We start from the raw sequence: 16,645 nt of genomic DNA on the forward strand, positions 1-16,645 counted from the left end.
CGATGGTCGAGTCAATCGATCCAGGACAGTGCCAGGCTTGGCACAGGGTCTATATATACGGAGGAACTGGCTGGTGTAGATAGACAGTTCCGCAGTATGCAATTCAAGCTTGTATTCACGGTATCTAGTGTTTACATTGAGACATCTTGTTGTGCACTGTTTAGCTGCACCGAACCAATTGTCAGAAGTTACCTTCAACCAGTATCCCTTTCAGAGGTTCTGTACAGGGGTTCGTCACACCGTATAACCCCCGAGAAACCGATTTATAGTTAATACTTATTAAAACTTAAATTACTAATTATTAAAATAACTCCCCGACTTCGATGTTGGCTGCAGTGGACTAGCTTGCTAAAAGTATAACGGCTGTAATGTACCAAGTAGCCCTCTTACAGGCAGAGGTCTCTTCGCTCCATAAGGCTAATGAGGTACTAAGCAAATGCCAGAGAGCTAAAAAAAATACGCGTGAGGCTTGGAGGGTCACTTACTATATAAGAGGCATAGGATCTACTGGATCAGAAGGCCGTGGATAGGGAGGGAGTGTAAGAAACGTAGCCGGATAGTAGTAATCTAGGGGGGGCTCGTACGAAGGTTCTGTGCTATGGTATATGCGGTAAGCCTGGCCATAATGCGCGCACTTACCAGGAGGCTGCAGAAGCATCTGATTCAGCTGTTTCTGATGTAATTATAGTTAATTCCTTGTGTTGATGTAGTGTAATTAAGGATAGTTTGTCAGGGTGTGGTGGGAGGTGGGTCACTCGCTGATATGGGTCACTCGCTGATAATGTACGTTATAAAGTTTTATTTATATTGGGATTAAATTAGATCGGTTAAAGCTTTTTAGTAAACGTAAAGTAATCTTAATTCTATTAAATATATATATCGTTTTTATATTTAGCTAGAGCTCTTAAAATCTCTATATTCCTTTAGTAACCGAAATTAAATATATATATCGTTTTATATTTAGCTCGATCTCTCCTCTTAAAATCCTTTATATACTTCCCGGTATAAAAAGTTAACCGTAAAATAATCCATTTTAATTACGCGTATTCTATATAACGGGTACCGATTATACTTTATTCTCTCTAAATTATTAAGGTAAGAACTTGTTAACGTGTAGGTACTACTAAGTGCCCTATTTACTGCCCTACAGATTGATATTACAGTGGGCAGTACTGCTATAAGCAGTAACGGAACTTCCCGGCTTAGATCCTTTTGGAATATTCTTTACAAGGGACCCTTGAAGGCCTATAGGGCTACTGTGGCCTGAGGCTTAGCCAATAGGCTACTGGAACCTTCTAAAGTGGCTACAGGCTTACGTAGTAAGTTGCCATAATGGTATAATTTACAGGGCACCCTCACTACCGAAGGTTCGATAGATTTCCGTGAGTTTGCACTAGACTCACCTAAGCCCACTAAATACCTAAAATAGTATAGGGGCTTCCAGGGCCCACAGGACCCACAGTAGGCCTACGAAGGCCTATATATAGACCTCTCCTCTCCTGTAGAATAGTTCTCTTCTTTCTCTCCTCAAGGGCAAAAGTTTAGAGTTAAGGCTAAGGCCTAAAGGCCAAAGCCAAAGGCAATAAAGGCTATTCTTATTCCTTATACCTCACTATATTACAGTGCTTTACCTTCCTTCGGCACTGCCGTCGTATTCTTCCGCTTCCGCTTGCGCACTGCTGTATTTTACAGCAACCTAGTATAGGTTCTATATTATAGGCCTATTAGGGCTTACCAGCTAACAATAACGAACCTCTTATATAAAACCTTTAAAAGGGATATAGGTTAAAAGTAATTTCTAATAATTAGTTCGGTATAGCTAAATAGTATATAATAAAATATTTCGATATAAATATAAAATACTATAAATATAAGCTTAAATTATATACTACGGAACTATCTATCTATACTAGCCAATTCCTCCGTATATATAGTCCTTATACTAAGCCGTAATTAGTCTCCTAAGGCTACTGATCACCTCTACTTAGTCTGCTTAATGCCCTGATTACACTAATTACTCTACTCAGTCCGCTCAGTGCCTTGATTATACTGATTACTTTGCTTAGTCTACTTAGTGCCCTAATTACACTGATCACTTTTCCTTTACTGTAATTAGCTCCCCTATACGTTTTCCCGATTGGCCCCTTATTCCCGTGGCCCCACAACCGTCCTATACTAGGGTTGTAATAAGTTACTACTATTTAAGTAGGCCGGTAACTATACTATTTAATAAAGCTATTAAGTAAACCGTAAAAATCCTATTTAGGTACCTTATTAAAGACCTACTTAGGTACTAAGTTATTTAACTAATTTAAAACCTTCCTAGGCACTTAGTTAATAAGCCCGTTAGGTAAACCGGGCAGTCATTACTACTTAACCGAGCCGGTAACCACATTACTTAGGCAAGCCAGTAACTATAGTATTTACTTAATAACTAAAACCTACCTTTATAAGTAGGCAACTATACTACCCTACTTAAATAACTACTAAATTAACCATACTACTCAATTAAGCAATTAACTATACCTTTAAGTAATTAACACCACTATTATATAATAAACCTACTAGCTAACTAACCTACCTACTATCAAAACCCATAAGCTAATAAAAGCTAAGGATCTAGAGTACCCGGTAAGGAATAAGCTTAATAAAGCGGAGGTATATAGTGAAAAAGGCTATTTACTATAAAGCTAAGGAAGCTAAAGAGCCCGGCAAGGAAGAAAGAGCTTTTCGAAATAGGCCTATAATGGAGCTAAAAAGCTAGTAAGCCAGAATACCAGAGAGCTTAGGGAGCGGGTTTAAGTATATACCGGGCCGGTAATGGAGCGGAAGTAATAGCTAAAGAGTAGGAAAGCGATGCTAAAGAGTATCCTATTATACTATATTATTACGGGATTATTACGGGATTACGGGAGTGTGTGGAAAAATCAGGGCTTCAAAAGTAGGCACCCATACCTTTGGCAAGGTGGTGGCTGGGGGGTGTGTTAGAATAAATAGATGTGAAAATAGGGGCCTTAGCAGAGGGTATATTACCGGGTCCCTCCGGGCCACCCTGGGGGGTGGGCCTCTTCTCACACACAATACCAGAATTGAGCACTTTGAACACCATATACGTGATTTGATAAGATAGACCTTTCCTCTTCGACGAGAGATGCGTTTGGACAGGCGAATCGGATGTGAGTAAGTTGTGGAGATCTTTGACTTTTATAGTCTTAGCTAGAAACCATAAATGCAGGGCTTCTATCGACCCGCAATCCCGCAGCGAGTTTTTTAGATCCCGCCACAGCACTAGCCTATCGATAAGGCCCTGCAACGAAAACCGCCTGTGACCTTCGGACATACGCGCCAGCTTTCCATATTGTGGGGTTGACAGCGAATCATCTTCTTCTTGTTTCTAAGCCGGATGGGATAACAATCGTTAGGTACCTGATTTGAGAAGATTCAGCTTCTAGAACACCCGTAAAAACGACGTTTCTTCTTGTCAAATGTTAGCTGCCTGTTCTTGCCATCCGATATTGCTGCCCGACCCTAACCCTGTGTCGCGAGCGCCCCGGTATGTGAAAGTGGGGTCACTCTCACCTCGGTGACCAAGTCAAACCCAATTCCGGTCGATGGCGGGGTTCGAGAAGATCGTGAACAACATCTGCTCAACCCGCAACTCCCATTGACACCCATCACAAGCATACGAAAATGGGACCACAGCCTGGACAAAAGACGGTGCTCATCACCGGGTACGTTTCCCTGACCCTTCATTGCGTCTGCTGCTGGTCTGCGGGCCCCAACAGGACCAACAGGACCAACAGGCCCGAGTACCAACCACAGCGGGAAGCCCGTGAAAGCTCATTTGCTGACATTGGACCCCAACGTCAAGATGCACCCCTGGAGGCATCGGCCATGCGCTGTGCCTGGAATTCCACTCCAAGGGTCAGTGAACCCGATGTTATGGGGAATTCAGATTCTCGGGACAGTTTTGCTAACAAATCAATCTAGGTGTGCATGTCATTGCCACGGCCCGCAACCCGGCGGTTCTGGCTGACCTCGGCGCCATGGGCATGTCCACCCTCGCCCTCGACGTCACCAAGTCGGACAGCATCAAGACCTGCCACTCCCAAGTCTCGGCCCTCACCGGCGGCAAGCTCGACATCCTTGTCAACAACGCCGGCCGCACCCACACACACCCTGCCACCGACATCGACATTGACGACGTCCGCGAGACCTTTGAGACCAACGTTTTCGGTGTCATGGCCATGTGCGCTGCCTTTTCCGACTTGCTTATCAACGCCAAGGGCTTGATCATCAACATTGCTTCTCTGGCTGCCATCACCCCCTACGTCTTTGGCTCTGTCTACTGCGCCTCCAAGGGTGCGGTTGTGTCTTACTCGCGCACTCTGCGGTTGGAGCTCAAGCCTTTCGGGGTGAGGGTTACCGTTGGCATGACTGGTACTGTGAGGAGCCAGATTGCCAGCAAGACCCATCGCACGCTGCCTGAGGGGAGCATTTATCAGAGGGTGAAGGAGATCTTTGAGAAGAGGTTGACGTTCAGCCAGAACAATGCCACGGTCAGGACGGAGGACTATGCCAAGAAGCTGGTGGCCAATGCGCTTAAACCTGAGTGGCCGTTGATCTTGCGGTCTTGGTTTGGCAGAGCCGATTGGTTCTGGGCTGGGGGTTGGAGCAAGGGTGTTTGGGCCAGTACATTCTTCGGGGAGTGGATTTTGGACTTTGTGCTGTATCGCTTGATTGGGTTGAAGAAGATGGAGATGGTGTTGAGGGAGGAGGAGAGGAAGAAGAAACTGACTTGAGACCGCGAGTTATCAGATTACACGTGTCTGTCATCGATGCCTAAGCGGCTTGGGCACGGATATAAACAGGCTCTACTGATTATGACCAGGCAGCTCCTGAGCCATCAATACACTTAAAAAGAACTGTGTACCTCTATAGTTTGCGAAGTGAAAAACGGGAATACTACCTACCTTATAGAAAAGATTGCCGTACATACCTGACGTATGTGACGAAGTTGCTATTGGCAGTGTATTGCATAGCATCGAGACCCCGAGTGCTATGAAAAGCATTCACAACCCAAAATGTCCAGTTCCAGCGATTCATCGCTGGCTCTTCCGTCTGATCCAGGAGTCCCACTTAGGGAGGATGTTCACACTTAGGTACCTTACCTCCCTAGACAGAAATAAGGTATCAAGGCACCTTAAAAAGGTGGTGATACAGTCCATGTTGTTTGGTTATAAAAGTAAAAATAAGGAGTAGTTTTTTCAAGCTAGATATTGAACAAACGAAATCAAAAATAGAAAGTAATAAAAGCAAAAACAGAAACAGAAAAATATCCTCAATTAACAGCTGCAGAAAACCACAGCCTCCATCCCTTCCACTGACAACCTAGCGTCATCCGAAACGAGTATTAGTTTGAGCCCAGTCTCCAGCTGCCTATGTAGAATCTAGAGTCGGCTCGGTATCATGGTGTTGATGGTGTAAGCAGCCGCCAGCCCGGACTGAGAGAAGAGAAACAGGGCCACTAAGATTTTGATATCTTCTGATGCGGTTGCCAGCATCCCATCAAAAGTCTCATCGACCTCCACCTCGAACAGCATGGGGTGGCCCCGAGAGAAGAGGTTGAAAGTCTTGTCTCTGCTGACTGCCCGTGCTACATCCTGCGCGTTATTCAGGGCCTGGAAGCCGCAGATCTGGTTGAGGTCAAGGTACCACCGGTAAAAGAGTTGCGGCGTGAGCCATCGTACATATTTGTCACCGCCGAGTCGGCTGTTGTCCCGTTTCACTTCAGTTTCCAGGATCACCTTCGTTCCACCCTCGTCGGCGATTCGCTTCAGATACGACTCGAATCTGCAGAACCTGTCAGCATTGATACTCGGGCTGTGCGGAAGTGACAAGGAAGTCCGGGCTGCCAACCTGAGCATCTCGGTGTTTGCCTCAAATGTCCCAAAGACCAGGTTTTCCGGCTCTTGTGCCGAGTCTGGGTTGCCGCTGCCTCCAAATGAGTAAGCAGAGCGATGAAGCCACTAGGTCACGGGGTGTTAGTTTCTGTTGTCATAGCAGTCTCCTCTCCCTTTTTCCCGACCGGGAGTGCCTACCTCGGCTGACCGTGGACCCAATGTAGGGTCATTGCGCCATATGTTAGAGGCGATCTATTCCGAGTTAGCCATGTCTGGGTGGCGATGGGAGATGCATGTAGGTAGGTGGCTTGCCTCGTTCGCACTAACATTCTCCATGACAGCATTCTGAGTTCGTATCCTGGGCCAGTTGCCTGCAATCTTGATGTTTGTGTTGGAAATCGTCGTTGTCGTACATTGAAAGTCATTCGCTTGTGTTAGTCTTTGGCCTTTAGGCAAAGGCACGATTTGATTAAGCGATAAACGCTCGGGAAATAGACGGCCCTTACCCCATGTATAACCATTCGAAATTAACGATGCCAGATGATCTCTCCGAATGTACGTGTTGTAGTAGCCTTGAGGATGAGAACCAAGTAGTACCATATGCTGCAGGTTGTCGTCGGGGCGTAGGAGTCGGGCTGTTATGGGCTGCGCGGTGTCAGGGGGGGCTGCATGTGCTTTAAGAACTAAAGCCATGAATTCCCGCCAAAGGTCCCTGACTTGACTCCTGTGGTTGACATCGCAGAAAAGTTTCAAAACCTTTTTCAGGCCCTCAGAGAGTTTGTCATCGTCCAGAATTGTACTGTGGACGTCCCACAACCACAATCCAGGCACCATGTCATACACCAGCACCACTCTGTCGACCAAAATGACGTCTTTGGGAATCTTCCAGTACCGCGCCTTGACAGAGAATGGTTCCTTTGCCAAGGAGGCGGCGCTATGAGCAACAACTGCAGCTGTGTTAGCACTGAAAAGGGGGCTGAAGATTTCCAGGTTGGACATACGGCACCACCTCTTGAAAATATGCCTTGCTAGATTCGACGCAGACATCAATTGCATATTGTTGTCGAATAACAGTTCGTACAAGAATTTGGCGCCGATGTTCGAGATGTTCCCGGCACTGTCCCGGGCTACCAAGTGCGATCCGTTCCAGTCCACTAGCATGCTTCTCAGGTGTTCAAGGTTCTGATACTGGGGCAAAAGGGCATCTGGCAAGAAGTTCTTGGGGTGGCGTCGTTCGTTAGGGGGTCTTTCCGCTTCGAGGCCGACAATATAACCGCAAAACGTCAGCCAGTCTCTCATGTATGCCTGCTGGCGCTCTGGCCAATCACCGCAGAGCCTGGTGTTCAAGATTTCGAGCGGGATGAAGGTATTGGTTATCAGGTGACCACCTGGACTGACAGACTGGCGGCTTCCAGAGCACACGTATTTGAGACTTGACTCTTGAGAAGCATCCCCATACGTGAACAAGCTGTAAGAGTAATCCTGGTAAAACGGTCAACACAAACGGAGTGCATAATAGGGAGCTCTATAGGTACTTACTTTGTTGACGACTTCTCCCTCGTCCGACCGTTTCTCTCGGACTATGGCGATTTTGCTCTTGAGTGGTGCGTCCGCATCACTAGGGTCTGCCAGAAAAGAAAATACCAAGGGCCAGACAGGCGCATTCGATCTTGTTGTTTTCCCCGTCTTAGCCGAAGCTGGAACACCTCCCCACGTGTATGGGGAGATGGAAGTTTGATCTCCGTCGACCATGAAGCCATCTGATGATGTTCATTGTAAGTGATTCGAATCGGTACTGGTGGCCGGTCGAACAAACCTTGAAATAGAAATGCTGGCTCAGCCTTCCCCAGCTCGTCAAAGTTAGGGGGGGGTGTGGCAGGTGGCAGGTGCGTTATGCCATTGGGCAATTCTACCTCGTTGACAAAGTAGGCCAAGGCTAGGTAAGGAAAAATCAGTTTCATGAAATGTGACAGGAAGGCGGGGGGCGGGCGATGAGCAGCTGGACGGCTTACCTTGCTTTTTGGCATTGCCAGCATTATTGCTGCGCTTAGAGTTCCGGTTATTGCTCTGCTTGATGTCCTTGGTGGTTGGACTGATGTTCTGCGTGGTTTTCTGCTTGCTGTTATGCTGGGGGGGTTGTAGAGAGCGCTTGGTGATCGACTTGTTCACCTTTTTTGCAACGTTGTCCTTTGGTGGGTAAGTCGACGGCTTCTGGGTTCTCTTCTGCATAGTGATGAAGCAAGGCAAATTGTGTCGAATACAAAGGGAAAGCTTGAAAATCTGCGTTTACAAGCAGCAAGCCCGATGAAAGGTGTTTTATACGATGCCCGGTTACATGTAAGCCACCACGAGAGTTGGTGAGCGGCGGGCGCACTGCTGCTCTGCTGTGCCATCGTATATATAGCCTCGAGCTGCTATCATGTGTCTTCCAGGCTCTGCGTACGTAAGAATTGATCGCGCGCTGGACTGCGCAAGGTACGTAGGTAGGTACCAGACGTGTTCAATTCATCCAATATGACCGACCGATTTTGTTCAAGCCAGGGACCTCCACCAGTCTGTTACCAGCTGAAAGAAAACCCCAGCACCTTACCTACTCGGGTGTGTCACGACCAAAGTATCCCAGGTCTTATAGCCAGGATCACGGATGTAACCTGCCCAATCTGCAGCAATCGTTAAACGGCACGAACCTCTTACTCTTTCCAGTGAACCGTGCGGCTCGGGTCGTCTAATATTGCCACCAGCGCCGCAGCAATCCCCCCACCCTTTTCCGATATCACTGAAAATGAATCACGCAAGCTCATCTATTGACCAATAGCTCAGGGAGAGTATGCCAAGAAGCCGATCATGGTCGGAATGGTCACACCTGAATTTGATAGCGTCGGGTCTAGACTAGAGGAGCCTCTATACTACCTAGGTACCAAGAAAACAGGTTTCCACGCGCAGCGAGGTCATATCGCATTTAACAGGCACGGAGATACAGCTGCATAAGCGCCACTCCGTCCCAGCTGAAGAGAACGCGCCCTCCTAGCGGCGGTCATACTCCAGATTCAGTAATGGTTATCGTCTGTCTGGATTGACTATTGATCTCTCGTTCTCAGGCGTGGCCCTGAGCACTCTGAGTGGCAAGCCCGATGGAGACCACCCTGGAACTGCCCTTCCGTGACAAAGTGAAGCATACAGGATGGTCGAGGGAAGAATCATCTCTCCACGTTAGTCGAAGGTGCTTCCAGAAGATGATTTCGATCGAATGATTCCGGCTTGCCACTGGCGTCCATACACGAAAGAGGATGTGCCACTGATGCAACTACCTACTGGAGATGACAAAGTCGATGGACACTTCAGAGAAAAGCCAAGAATATAGATAAAACTAAGTATTTGTGTACAAACTAGAAGGTTGAGACTGGAAGGGGAAACAGAACAAAGTTGCCAGCAAAGAAGAAAGTATAGACAGAACAAGTCATTCCCAAAGCCTCCCAACTAGAGCCGATATCTGTAGGGGTGCGCGAAGTGAATGCCCAAAGGGCCTGTGAATCTGATGCGACTCAAACCTCCTTGGTGGCATGCCAAAGCGTAGCCGTCCTCTTCAGATCAGCCAAGACACCGGCGACGCCCCGAAGTCCCAAGTTGCTAAACTTGCCCGACATGCCGTCCTCGGTCCACGCCGAGAGCTGTCAGCCGATCGGCAGCCATGCCAGCGGGCGAATCCAGTCGTAGTACCACTCGGACGCCCTCACGGCCTCCTCCTCAGTAATGTCGTCCTTGTCGATATGCTTCCTGCGGAAGAAGATCTGCGCCTCGCGCATCAAGCGGGCAAAGTCTCACACATGGCCCAGGAACCAGGCACGATGCGCCAGCTTGTACGTGGCCGCCACACGCCCGCCCGCCTGACCCACCCTGCCACGGGACGACAGCACACCGTTCTCGGTGAGAAACGCCACGTTCTCGAGGAACTGGAAGATGGTGAACAGGGAGCACTGGACTGCAGAAACGGCCCAGAGCACCTTGTCCATGTCCTTCGAGTCGTTCATCAGCTTCCTCGCCCGCACGTAGAGGGGGAGCAGGCCGAACAGGCGCAGGGTCGTGCGCGCGTTGTAGACGACCGCGCCCAGTTTGGCAAAGGCTGAGCCCTCGGGGTGGGCGGTCGCCCCCGCGAGGGCACCGTCGATAGAGGCATTTTTGGTGACGAGGGAAAGGGCTTGCGACTTGAAATTGTGGGCTTTGGCGTCGAAGTAAGCCAAGAGATAGAGGAAGTAGTTGAAAGTGGTGAGGACGGAACCGAGATCCTTGGTGGGTCTGAAGAGTCTGGAATTGAGAGTGGTGTGAGGGGGAGTCTCTCTTTTGGTTCCTATTTGCTTCGGGTATACTTACTTCTCCAATCTGAAGAGTAAATGGTCTGTGCTGCCCACTGGCAGTGCGGTCTTGGGCCCCAGCGCCATTGCGGCGCTGTTTCGTTGGACAGCGACTGGGTAGATGATTTCAGACGTGGTCGACGTCTCAAGACTTGTTGCGTTTATCTCTTCGTACATGGTGTGTAAGTTCAGGCTGGACATAATAGCTGTTCGTAAATGCGATGGCAAAGGTGATGAAGCTTGTCGTGTGGACATGATGATATGCTCATGCTTCTCATATAGCTGCAAGCTTCACTTAGACGGTTCAATCGATCCGAAACAAGCTTAGCAGGGAGGCTGAAAGACGTTGGGCTGGCTGAGACCTGCTCGGAAAGGCATGACGTGCATCATCAGCCCCTGTCAAGTTACGACTTGTGAACGGTGGGGGTCCAGACCCTTCACGGTCAACCAATATTTGGGCCTGGAGGAAGGGATCAGCCTCACCAATGCAACCCTCCAAACAGCAGAGTACCTTACCTACCCGTGATAAATGCATGTAATCACACCAGTACCTGCATTGGTTCTCGTCCGGGCTAACCGCCCGCAGAATATAGGTATTGTTCTCACTAGCGTCGAGTCCAGACGACATCTCTTCCATTCAGATGAACCTCCTAATCGTACCAACGTCGTATTAGACTATTAGCAATTTGAAATAACTTCGCGATCAGCTCCGGAAAGGCACGCTAAAAGGCGACTTATACTTAAACCAGGCATGTTGGTTTCACTGCGTCCAATGTGACACACACCTCTCGAATTAATGAAGGAAAACCTCTTCCACACAGGGACGTTGTGTCACACTGGAGGTGATGAAGATGGTTCCACCATAAGCTCTGAAAGAGCACGCGACTCACTTCTTGAACCGGTGAAGTAAACTTCAATAGTGTTGGGTCCAGATTCCAATAACACTGGTGTACACGCAACCGAGCCTAGATGTGTTACCCCCCGGCGCTCGGATAAGAGGTTCCCAGTTACATATCACGGCCTAGATCACGTTCTAGAGGCTGTAGGTAGGACTCGATATGGGTACTCCTGTCCTGTTGATCGACTGTTGGTCTTTTCAGCTGTGATATAGACACCCGGACTCTGGCCTAGAACAGCGCTTCCGTGGCTGCCTGAAGGACAAAGATAATGTCGCTTTGGAATTTGCAGATGGGCGATCAGGTGATCAAGACAGGGCGGATCTGAAGATGTGTTCTGCCAAGTTGGCTTGCTTGAAGGCGGTTATGAACCAGGTGATTCCTGCTTCCCATATTTCACCTGCTCCATCTTTAGCTCCCACCGCAGGGTCCGAGTGACCGTGATTTCCAAACTTGAAGATCCGCCGTACACCTTCATTTACCTACAATACTTCTATTACATACCTTGGCCCAGCAAACCAAACACCATGCCTACCTCCATACCCTACGACCCGAGTCTTGTGTTGATGAGCGTGGTGAGCGAAGAGGCACTCACTAATGTCGAAGCCATCTCAAAGCTGCAATCACCCGTTGATGCTGCCCATGATGCTCTCAACTCTCTCATTTCCTCCAAGAGAGGCCTGACCATGACCAAGACCGAACTCAGAAACCTGGGCATCGGGACTGATGCTCTGGATGAAGAGCTGAAGAAGCTGAACGCCGCGGTGGAAAAGGCCGCGGTCACGTATGCAACTGCCAAAATGGCTGCCGAACCTCAGATCATGCAACTGCGCCAGAAAATACACTCGGTTCACAGGCAGATCGAAAGCCCTGTCGACTACCTGCGCAGCGAGATCAAGACAATGCCACTTGCCGCCGACACCATGAACATGGACGTGCAGTACTTCTCTTTCGACTCCAACTCCCAAAACTCAGCTGCCTACAGCGCGCAGATCGCCTCGTACGTATCGGGGGCCGTCAGCAGCGTGTTCGGCACGACCCAGTCCATGAAGATCGGCACCGCAGCTTCGCGCCAGGTCAGTCGTCAAGTGAGCTCGCACAGCATCGAGGGCACGCTCGTGCTGTCGGTCAGCTGCACCCACAAGAATGCATCCATCGTGGCCCCGTTCGTGCTGCACATCGACAAGGCCATCAAAGTGTGGAACCATCTCTTCCCTGGCAAGAAGTTAGATCCGACAAGCGGTACCAGCATGATGAAGTGCGCCATGAACGAGAGCCAAGAAGACAAGCAGAAATTCTCCATCATCTCGGGCACCACTTTTGGATCGAGCTTCATCGGCATGGTCCACGTGCTCAACTCCACCCACACCTCCGCCTCCGAGTCCATGGAGGCAGCCGCCATGTCCATGCAGCGCACCATGGACACGGGTGCCTGGTTTGCCAAAGCCGAGGGCAAGGTCGGCGTCAACGCCAAGTTTGCCAGCGACGTCAAGAACCTCCTCAGTCAGCAGAACGTCCAGTCTCACGTGACAGTCCTGACCATGGGCGTGATCCCTTCGATGGTGGCCAACGAAGTCTCGATTGCGGTCGAGAAGTTTGCCAATTTCGACCCAAAGGCCAACATGGAAGCCGTCGCCGCCATACAGAACGCGACCTCATCGGAGCAGGCCACGGTGCAGTCCATGGCCGAGGCCTCCCGAACGAGTGGCCAGGCCTCCGAGATGCAGGGCAAGGCCATTGAGGCCTCGCTGAGCGCACTGGCGACCATCGACGACGGCAAGAACAAGATTCTGGACGTCAACTCGATGATGACGGCGCTGGATGACTATCTGAAGAAAGCGGCACAGGGCGATTCCGGCGTTCCCATCAACTACTACCTGAAGGATATTGATCAGAAGATGCTGGCGCAGATGTGGGCTGCCAAGTACTATCCTGGGAAGTTCATGTCTATCAAGTATGATGACACAGAGGCGGAGAGTGGAGAAGGTGGGCAAGAAAAGGCGAAGCTGTGAGCTTCCGATGAATGTGTTGCTTTTTTCTATATGTACATGTAATTTATTCTCTAGATCAGCACGGAAAGATGTACATGTCGCGGCCTCATAAGTCGGCTTTCAGCTGGCTATAATCCAATAGAAATGCTGGGAGCCGCTGAATTGGGATTCCTGCATGCATATCACAAGCTGAAAAGGCCAGAGACGGGTCGACCAACGAGCTATGAAACATACCGAATTAGGATGTCAATAGTCTTCGTGAGGACGATCAGAGAGAATAGAGTTCTTCTCCGAGAATATGTACCAGTCATTAATAAGTTCGGCTTTATTGTCCGCTGGAGTGAACCCTCCACACTATCTTTCCCTGGTTGGTATTATTGAGCGACGACACACAACCAAGACCGGAAACTGCGCTCACGCAAGAAGTCATCATCAGCTGCATCACCCAGGAGGTGCGTCACCCCCCGTATGGGGCCTTCATTCCCACAATGCCGGCAGCCGATCATAGCCCTCTCATCCAAGGCTTGCACGATTCCAAAAGTCGCCAACCAGGCAACCCGAGCATGATCTCGATGCCTGCTTCTTGGCCACTTCGTCAAACGTACCGTCAACCCGGTCACCCAAATGACGAAGGTGCTTCGTTGGGCTACAAGCGAGGCTATCAGGCCTCCATCCTGACAACAGACAGAGACAATCTCCCCGATCGCGATGGCTATCCCCACCATCTCTCAGGAGACTTCCACATCGTGTGAGACGACAACACGACCTCTCCATCAGCATTTCCCTCCCCCGAAGTAATTAGCAAACCATTCGCATCATAGACAATCTCTTCCATCGCAAGCCTTCTTGGTACACATAGCGTACACTCCAAGCTGTGCCCACAAATGTTGCACAGGTTATCTCACGTATCCCTTGCGGCTCATCAACTTGCTCACCTCAAAACATCACGCATACCTACGTAGGCACCATGATGTCTCAAAGATCGCGGCTCCCGGCCCGCGAGATCTACACAGCAAGACTGAGCCCCACAATGAAGGACAGAGTGGGATGTGGTTGTCTCGGCGGAGCTTTCGGGCCCTGGCTCCGTGTCACGATTGGCAGCCGGTTCGGCCGCGGTTGGTCACCTTCCGCATCAGCACGCTGCAATCATCACGACCACGAGACAGGATTGAAGAAGGTGAGTGATGATAGCAGATCGAGATTGATGGTGCTGTGGCTGTGCTTGAGCAGACGCTGCCTGGAAGTTTGAGGTTGGCGCGGGGGGGTACGATGGGGCGAGAGGAGGAGGATGTTTGTTGGTGTTGAGGTTTTGAGGGGCGGGATGGCGAAGTCTAGGTACCTATGGTGTGGTGTGCGAAAGCTGGTTTTCTTTGGGATTTTAGCTGACACAGTCGTGATGCGGGATCAATGCGTGGGGGGGAGGGAAGGGGGCAAAGAAAAGGCGCCTTTGGTGTCAGAATCAAGTACAGGCAGTGTTTCGGTTCCTTTCTACTCCGCCTTCTTTCTAACCTCTTTGCTCTGATTCCATTCCTAAATTGTTGATCAGTAGGTATGTCCCCGGTGTTAATCAACTTCCTCTCATCAGCTTCTTCCTCTGCAACGTACCTACAACGGAGCACCAGTCATCGATTCCCTCCTTGCCCTCGACTCGGACCCAAATACCACCCTCCCATCCTCTCCCTACCCCTTCTAGCTACCTACTTCTCAGCACAGCCTCAAACAAAGCAATCAAGCCTGATTCACGCGCAGATATTGCATCATCTATTTCATCCTCATGGTATTTTTCTTCCCTCAATGTTCGGTGCTAGTGCCCTGCCAAGAGCCACCAGCACTCCCTTCCCGCCTGACAAGCTCGACAAGTGTCGACGGCGGTTCAGCGGTTGAGTTGGCAGGCTATTTAATGGGGCCGGTGCGCTAGTTGTGTTTGGTTCGTGGGGGGCAGAATAACCGCGGTGTACAATAGTGGTGCTGAGGTTGGCATGTGGAATTTCGCTGGATCGCTCGCTCGCTTAAAAGAGACTTTTCCGAATTACTTACATTGCCGAGCATGTCCAAGTTATGCGCCTTCACATACGAATGGCGAGACAATGTCCTCCAGCATCTCCATGTCATCGCGAATGACAAGTCCAGTTTCAAACCGAGACTCTACTTCTTTCACCACGCCACTGTGCTCCGAGAGATGTGGCTTTTCGAAGATAGCAGGTAAGGTTCTCACTGCCACCGGGCCTGCCGAATCAATCTTGTCATGGCTGCCAGCTACCATACAGATAGTCAGCTAACACAGACGCTGTGACTACCTAGTGGAGGGAATCCTTACCGAGAACTCGCGTTGGAAACCCTAAGGACTATTGGCTTGTTGATACCCACCGACAGTGATTCCCAGGGCTGGTTCAACAAGATAAGGCAACACAAGTCAAATGTGGTTTGCTGGCCTGAAGCTGGTTACGGCCCCAAATACCGCCTCTACGACATTGATGCAAGAGCAGGCGAACAATTTCGCATGCCACAGAAAGTACCTCGCAGGGCAATCGCCAGATCTCTACGAGAACAACGCATGTGGGACGGCCCTTCCATTGAGCCGTCTAGAGCAGTGGAAGGCTTTCGATATTGGCAACCACGTCTGCTAGCCCTGGAGAAAGCATTCGACAATGCCTCCCCGCGGGGCATCAAAACATGGTGGTTCGACAGAAGGAATAAACGTGGGTGGTGGACCTTTTGGATTGCCTTTACTAGTTTGGTTCTGGTTATTTTGGGCGGTATATGCTCATTCATATCGATGATTGGAACGATGATGTCCCTCGGAGAAGCCAGGATTGCAAATGACCTCGCCAGGACCAACATCGACCTCGCCAAAACAAACAACGACATTGCATCCGCAGCCGCAGCCGCCGAAAAACGGGATGGCTCTTTCTCTGCGCACGGAACAGACTCGCACAGTGGTTGCGTGGCCACGACCTTCAGTGCAACATCGACAGCTGTTTTAGGTGCTCAAGGGTTGGTTAGTTCGGCTCTCTCCACGCTACAGGTCACTATCACGGGGGTTATTGTCTTCATGGTAATGCACGACAGTGGTCGGAACTTATCCAGTATTGCAGTGTCGCCGGAGACGTAGTATTAAAGATTGAAAAGTATTCTTTTCTTCCTTCACTCACAATACAGCCCTGGTTTGTTTGTCTAGCGTGTACCTCGGGTGGAAAATTTCAAGGGGGTTCTCACCACTCAGAAATCGTACCGAAACCTGAGAAAAAGAACTGTCAAGGGCTTGCTGTCGCTTGCTGGGGTCTTTTCCGAATAGACCCTTTTTTCTGTGTGGGAGTTCTGGAAGAATTGCCAATTGTGGTGATAGTGACCTTGGCTGTACCGCGCTAGACAAACAAACCAGGGTTATATTATAGTAACTGGTGGTTGCCACGGCAACATTCAGGGGTATCCATCCAGGAATGCTGGAAAGTTCAACAAGATCATGCACTCCGTAGTTCAAACATTCAAGTTATAGGTAGGTATGT

At 49.7% G+C, this 16,645-nt stretch overlaps 4 protein-coding genes across 4 annotated transcripts; 2 read left to right on the top strand and 2 right to left on the bottom strand.

Annotated features, from left to right (window-relative positions):
• Nucleotides 1-3,690: 3,690 nt before the first annotated feature.
• Nucleotides 3,691-4,802, top strand: PODANS_5_10790 (uncharacterized protein; the record flags this gene model as incomplete). Its single annotated transcript, XM_001905592.1, has 3 exons — nt 3,691-3,731; nt 3,872-3,924; nt 3,991-4,802. The coding sequence occupies 3 exons, from the start codon at nt 3,691-3,693 to the stop codon at nt 4,800-4,802; spliced, it is 906 nt and encodes a 301-aa protein (XP_001905627.1).
• A 648-nt stretch (nt 4,803-5,450) lies between these two features.
• On the bottom strand, nt 5,451-7,202 carry PODANS_5_10800 (uncharacterized protein; the record flags this gene model as incomplete). Its single annotated transcript, XM_001905593.1, has 4 exons — nt 5,451-5,853; nt 5,920-6,029; nt 6,102-6,157; nt 6,218-7,202. The coding sequence occupies 4 exons, from the start codon at nt 7,200-7,202 to the stop codon at nt 5,451-5,453; spliced, it is 1,554 nt and encodes a 517-aa protein (XP_001905628.1).
• Nucleotides 7,203-9,721: 2,519 nt separating this feature from the next.
• On the bottom strand, nt 9,722-10,453 carry PODANS_5_10805 (uncharacterized protein; the record flags this gene model as incomplete). Its single annotated transcript, XM_001905594.1, has 2 exons — nt 9,722-10,205; nt 10,272-10,453. The coding sequence occupies 2 exons, from the start codon at nt 10,451-10,453 to the stop codon at nt 9,722-9,724; spliced, it is 666 nt and encodes a 221-aa protein (XP_001905629.1).
• A 1,222-nt stretch (nt 10,454-11,675) lies between these two features.
• Nucleotides 11,676-13,160, top strand: PODANS_5_10810 (uncharacterized protein; the record flags this gene model as incomplete). The annotated part of the gene is made up of 1 exon (XM_001905595.1): nt 11,676-13,160. The coding sequence occupies one exon, from the start codon at nt 11,676-11,678 to the stop codon at nt 13,158-13,160; it is 1,485 nt and encodes a 494-aa protein (XP_001905630.1).
• Nucleotides 13,161-16,645: the final 3,485 nt, after the last annotated feature.

The sequence above is a fragment of the Podospora anserina genome, chromosome 5, assembly GCF_000226545.1.
Source record: "Podospora anserina S mat+ genomic DNA chromosome 5, supercontig 10".
In the NCBI taxonomy this organism is placed as follows: domain Eukaryota; kingdom Fungi; phylum Ascomycota; class Sordariomycetes; order Sordariales; family Podosporaceae; genus Podospora; species Podospora anserina.